The following is a 6,678-nucleotide window of genomic DNA, read 5'->3' on the forward strand; positions in this document are numbered from 1 at the left end:
CTCATTTTATCTTTGACATCTGATTTATTATCAAGTTCTAAAACTTGACATAAACATTCCAAAGTGCCCTTTTCTTCTTCCTTCCTTTTGCTATTTACCCTCTCTACTTTTACTTACCTTTTCTATCTAATATCTGAAGCCTGAGGTGGCGTGACTAGACACGTGTCACTCTTTCCCCATCCCTACCTGTGTCTGAAACTCACATTATGATGACTTTTTCCAATCTGCAGCTTGGCTTTTTCAGGTTGGGAAGAGCTTTCCTTGTGCTTTTAGTCCACACTAGACTCTGTCACTACTACTGCAAGTTGTATTTTCAGGTCACATTAAAATGATAGCTACAGGTTCAGTAGTGCTCTGTGAATACTTGTGGCCCTGTAGAGAGGAGAGGTTTTAATTGGCCAGTTTAAACTCCCAACAAAGCAGATTTGGGTTTGCTTATTTCCCGTGTATCTATTACGGAAGGACTTCCAGATGCCGTAGGCTTCTTTGGAAGAAAGGGGAACCGTGATCCCTGTGACTCCAAATGTAATAATGAGTCATTAGGAACAGAAGGAACCTGAACCGTTTTTATTTTGATAATTAGAAGCTCAAAGTTGTACTTAAACATATTTTGGACTAAATCTTAATTTTTACCTTATTATAGTCACCAGATGTCTGTCATTATCTTCTGTTGCTACTCAAATGGTTAAATCTCTGGTTCTATTAAGAATTAGAGTTTAGATTTTGGAGAGACTGGTTTATCTGAATGTTGGCCTCCTAGCCACCAGGCACTACTTATTTATAGTTCAGCTTAAAAGTACAATCTAAAATTAGACAAATGGACTTAGCTATGCATTTTTACTGTTAAGTAATTGTTATGTTTCAGGGATTATATGTAATAGCTACAGTTTTCATTTGTAGCCTACTATGTACATCCTATAGGGAAAGGTCTCCTGACTAATCTTCAGTTTATTCTATACTATTCTAAGTTTTTTTTTTTTTTTCCTCTCCTTAAAATAAAGCAGAAGTCCCAGATGTTATCTTTGTTATTGAGCTTTAAAGTGATTTTGTAGTCACTGGAAGATTGGGAGTAGGGAAGTGCACAGACTGCAAATTGCTAACATGAGTGGGTTGAAATTAGTTTTGCAAATTGTCATGAAGGGTTTGTGGAATGACCCTTCTTTAGCGATAAAGATAAAGCAGGCTTTGAAGTGTTCTGAAATACCAACCAGTTGAGAACTGCTGAGTCTTGTAGCACCAACCTTTTCACAAACTATAAATATTGATCAGTTTATTTAACTTTACCCCCTTTAACTTGTTTTTTGATTTATACAGGTCATGTAATTCCCAAAAAAGATTGAGCTCTAAATGGAAGAGTGTTAGTATTTTTAACAGTAAATAAATTTTATTTTTAATGTTCATTTGAGAAAGAAACAGAGTACACCAGCAGGGGAGGGGTAGAAAGAGAAGGAGAGAGAAAATCCCAAACAGGCTCTGCGCTGTCAGCGCAGAGCCTGACATGAGGCTCGAACCCATGAACCATGAGATCATTCATGACCTGAGCTGAAATCAAGAGTCAGCCGCTTAACCAACCAAGCCACCCAGGGGCCCCCAGTAAAGAAATATTAAAGTGCTAAATTTATAATGCTTTACCTGAAAATGCCTTTGGAGTCAGTGTCATTACCTGTGCCCAATTCTCTCTCATAGATTCCCCGTCTCCTATTGCTGCAAGAACACTGATATTAGTGGCTAAATCTGTGCAGAACTTAGCAAATCTTGTGGAATTTGGAGCTAAGGTAAAACCTTTTGATACTTTAAAATGCCATTTACAAATGAAATTTTGACATAATAAAACCATGAAATATGGACAGTTTAGGTAGATTTTCAGTAGTGGCTATTTTATAAAGAAAATCACTAAGTATATTTTTAAACATACCTTAATCCATCTCATTAATTCATAATAAACATTTACTGTAAATAACTCAGACGAGTTTTTAAAACATCCATCTATGATCCCACTTCCTAAGCATTGTTAATATTTAGTGGTGATCATACCGTGGTGCCTGATTTTGTCAGTATTTAACAAACTTCTTGCTGTACAACTATTTTATTATTTTTAATGATTATGTTGTCATGTAGGTGTTAAATACTCCTGTACTCATTATTTAGATGGCTTCCAGCTTGTCACTGTTATAAATACTGCTATAACAAGTATCCATACATACTTTCAAAATTCTCCAGTTACTTCCTTTAACTTTGGAGTAAAATTCTTAGGTAGGACTTTTTGTTCTTCAGATCCTTGCCAAAAGTCATTGACTATTAATTGTTTTTAATTTTTGCTAACCATAATGTTACTTTTACTTTTCATGTCTGTTTCTTTGGAATTGACTAGAGTTCCTTACCATTTGTTATTGATTTTAAAAGAGTTTGTGTTAAGCCTTTTTTGTTTTACAACATAGCATGTTTTTAAACAGGCTTAAGATTTTAGTATGCAGAGCAATTTGTAGTATGGTTTAGCATTTGAATTTATCTGAATCCTGAAGCAGGTTGTGAGTAGTATATATTCCTGTTGCAGTCTTGAGTGCACTGCATTTTAATTATCTGTAGTCTGCTACATTCTAACCTCTGGGTTTGGCTCATGTTTATCTTGGCAGTTGGCAAATAATAGTTTCTCGGTAATTCCATCTGAATTAGTTGACCCTTGACAACAGGTTCAAACTGTACAGGTCCACTTATGGCTATTACAGTATGGTAAATATATTTTAAGATTTTAGTATTTTCTTTAGCTTTATTGTAATAATACAGAAGAGAATATATGTAACATAAAATATGTGTTAACCAACTATGTTATCAGTAAGGCTTCTGGTCAAAACTAGGCTATCAGTCAAGTTTTTGGGAAGTCAAAAGTTATTGGTCATTGCTCAGTGTTTTCTTTTCATCTAGAATTTCTTTCATTAAAAAGATTCCAGTTCCTCAGTAATTTGCCTTTATTAGAAGACAAATTTGTATGGTTAAATTAATTCTTGTGAACATGTATTGCTATTGATGGGCATAATTAGATTGTAAGAATTCTTGCTACATGTATGGTGGTTATCGATCAGTGGTTGTTTTTGATCTATAAATTGTAAGGTTTTTGTTTTTATGTTTTTAGGAGCCCTATATGGAAGGTGTCAATCCGTTTATCAAAAGTAACAAACATCGTATGATCATGTTTTTAGATGAACTTGGGGTATGTGTGTAACTTTTGAAGTACTTTAAGACCTAGAGTTAATGTATTTAAGCAATAGCTTAGATTTTCCATCTGGGAAAAAACAAAACAAAAAGCTGCCTATTTTTGTCTGCTTTCCCAAATTATTTCATTTTAACCATTTGTTCCTACACTAAATGGCTTATGCCAAGTATTCACTATGGCTTTTGTAGTACTTATGTTTATTTCTGTCTTGACGTTCATTATCTTTTAGCTGTTCAATCTCCTTACTGTGATAATCTGTTGTTGTATTTACTTAACTGCTAGTGTATGGCATTTGAAATAAGATCGATGATTCAGATCTGACCAGGTTAAATAAATAGACTGGAATGAGTGTTCTTGAGGCTTTTCTAGAATAAAATACATGGATTTAGTGTTACACTTCACTTAGTGGTACTACCTATGTCTTCATTGGGCCTTTATAAATAAACTGTAATGATAAAACAGGGAATTTATATATTATATATATGTATTTTATGTGTATATATGTAATTGTATACATATAAATTATATACAAATAGTATGTATACATATATACACACAATTTATAAGATCCTGTATTTCTTAGTAAAGTTGAATATTCTTGATTGTAGATTTTCAGACATTGAATCAATTAAAAACTAAAATACATTAGTGATCCAGTTCATATATAAAAAAACAGGTTTATGAAAAAGGTGATCACTTTAGCCAGGTGTATGACATTAGGGAATGCTACGGTAGGAGACTGAGGTACCCATGTCCTGCCTTAAGGTATTCAAATTCAGTTAAAAACACAGCCACACCAGTATGCAATGAAAGCAACCAGCACTGAGTTTGCAACCTCAGGGATAAAAACAAGTGTAAAAAGTTATTTACAGCGTAAGTTTATACTTGGGATAAAATTTAGAAATACAGGGGCCAATGCCAAATGTCCATCTTTCTTATGTATGAACTCAGGGAAGTTTTGCAGATACCAGTATTTCTGATTATCAAAAAAACACAGCTGGTCAAGGATTGAAAAAATTGAAAACTGTCAAGGGGCGCCTCAGTGACTTGTCAGTTAAGCATACAACTTTGGCTCAGGTCATGATCCTTTGGTTTGGGGGTTTGAGCCCCACGTCAAGGCTCTGCTGACAGCCTGCTTTGGATTCTCTCTCTGCCCCTCCCCTGCTCACACACACTCTCAAAAAAACAAAAATCAAACTGTCCAGTATTTAATACCAGCTAGCTTTATCTTAAGCTATATTTCTAGTTTTTAGATTCTTGAGATTAATGGTTAGGACTCCATTAATACTCCACAAGTGTCAACATTCCCGCTTCCTCATCATTTTCCTAGTTAGGCCTCAAATTGTGTCCTTTCAAAGTGCTTCAAATTCCCAATACTCTGTCTCCTCACACTCTTGTATTCCTTTACCACCTGCAAAAATCAAATTCATCTTTCAGCACTCACCTGAAGTATCTCCTTCAGAAGGGCTTTGATGAGCACTAAACCTGAATCAAATACCTTTTGTTCTGCTTCCCAGGAGTCCTCTGCACATCTTTGATATCTCTGTGTTGCTGTGATTCGTTTACGTATCTTCTACAGAGACTGCAAGCTCCCTGAAGGCAAATACTGTAGTTTTGTTTTGTTTTGTTTTTAAGAGAGAGAGGGAACAAGAGGGCAGGCAGGGGAGAGGCATAGAGAGAATCCCAAGCAGGCTGTGCACTGCCAGGGCAGAGCCCAATGTGGGGCTTGAACCCACAGACCATGAGATCATGACGTGAGCTGAGATCAAGAGTCAGACACTTAACTGAGTGACCTAGGCACTTACAGTCTTTCATTTCTGTAATCCTTCATTCACTGCATGAATAAATGAATGAGTTAATTAACAAGTATTATCACCATTAGGGAGAGGAGTGGATTTATTCAAAACTACCAGCAGGCTGAGCCCATGTTTAAGTTTATTCTCAGGCTGAAACTAACATTGATTATTTAGTGCTAATAAAGTACTAAGTTATTTAATGAACGTTACCTGAAGATATCATAATTAACAGTGATCATTTCCACACATAACCAAATGTTTTGGGCATAGTCCACAGATAATTACAGGCCTGACATGTTCTCATCACACTTTCACAGTGTAACTCTTATATATACTGATAAAGTCAAACAAAATATACCGGCTGAATAATGAAGTTTAGTTTGCAAGAACAGAGGCATTTTAAGTTTAGGTTGCATTTAATCCAGATTAGCTATTACACTGTGTTGTTTTGTCTTTTTGGGTTTTTTTTGCCTATATACCAGATCAATAAAACCCAGAACTCTTAATAAAGGGGTTTAGGAAACCCATTTATTTAGAACAACAGTACTGTACAATATTCTGCCATTATGTGGTAGAAAACCAGAACCTAGGTTTGATGTGAATGCTGAGGTCACAGATTCTGTTTTATCAGAATTAGCACTGAATGTTACATTTCAGTAAGTCCTTAGAACATTAAGAGAAGTTTAAGAGAATATTACGTTAAAAATTCTGTCTACTATAAGCAATTAGGATCTTTTCAGAAGTGACTATAAAGATTTGTATATGTAAATGGAGTTTTATGATTCTCTTAAAGAATGTACCTGAACTTCCGGACACTACAGAGCATTCTAGAACTGACCTGTCTCGTGATTTAGCAGCACTGCATGAGATTTGTGTGGCCCATTCAGATGAACTGCGAACACTCAGCAATGAACGGGGTGCACAGCAGGTAGGTTTTTGCCAGCCTTCACTAACAGTGATGTTTGATTAACACTTAAGCAGAATGTCAGCATAAAATTGAGAGGGAATTTGCTGAGTTATGGTCAAAACTGTTCTCAGTTACATTTTTAAGAATCTGAATCATAACTCCACCAAGATCTTGGCCAAGGAATAGTGGACCCAGGCTAAAATTATGTATGTTTGATACTGCACACTGTGACCTCAAACGATGATGTGTTTCACACACTTCAGTGATTTCTGAAGATGGCAAATGAACAATGAAGTCAATAGTGAGGTGGCGTTTTCTTTGTTTCTCTCACATATGCAGTGCATGGCCAAGTGACTTGCAAGCTCCAGGTTCAGAGACTCTGGAGCATGGCGTGGGAAGATGCCATTTCTATTAAGCTCTTCCTGAGTACTGTCACTAGCCTGGCCATTCATTTGGCAGGGACCCTGAAGAAGAGATTAAAACATTGTGTTTGGGGACTCTGAGTTTTCTTCAACCCCAAATCCTCAAGTTTAGATAACACTCTGGCTTATTAAAAGCTTAGGCAGGATGTGTGCCACTGGCCTCCTTACATGTCCATGGTGAGTATACGGTCTTCTCCCTACCTGGCTGGTGCAGTTTATTATGGACTGCCTTGAGTTAAAAATAAAATTCTTACTGGACAATTTGACAAAAAAATTTTAGGCCTAGTCCTTTTTCTTCCATAATCTTAAAGTATTCAGTAGGCTGCAAATTGAATGTCCTTC

General features: G+C 36.0%; 1 protein-coding gene across 2 annotated transcripts in view; it reads left to right on the forward strand.

The window, feature by feature from the left end:
* The window catches only part of RASA1 (RAS p21 protein activator 1), a 114,882-nt gene that overhangs the window by 106,846 nt on the left and 1,358 nt on the right, over window positions 1–6,678 (forward strand). Inside the window, exons 22-24 of one of the 2 annotated variants that reach the window (XM_003981135.5) lie at window positions 1,687–1,775; window positions 3,131–3,208; window positions 5,801–5,935. In XM_003981135.5, coding sequence (XP_003981184.1) covers window positions 1,687–1,775; window positions 3,131–3,208; window positions 5,801–5,935 — 302 coding nt within the window. The remainder of the gene's footprint in view (window positions 1–1,686; window positions 1,776–3,130; window positions 3,209–5,800; window positions 5,936–6,678) is intronic. The other variant, XM_045033366.1, reaches the window with a different exon arrangement.

This window comes from Felis catus, chromosome A1, assembly GCF_018350175.1.
Source record: "Felis catus isolate Fca126 chromosome A1, F.catus_Fca126_mat1.0, whole genome shotgun sequence".
Lineage (NCBI taxonomy): Eukaryota > Metazoa > Chordata > Mammalia > Carnivora > Felidae > Felis > Felis catus.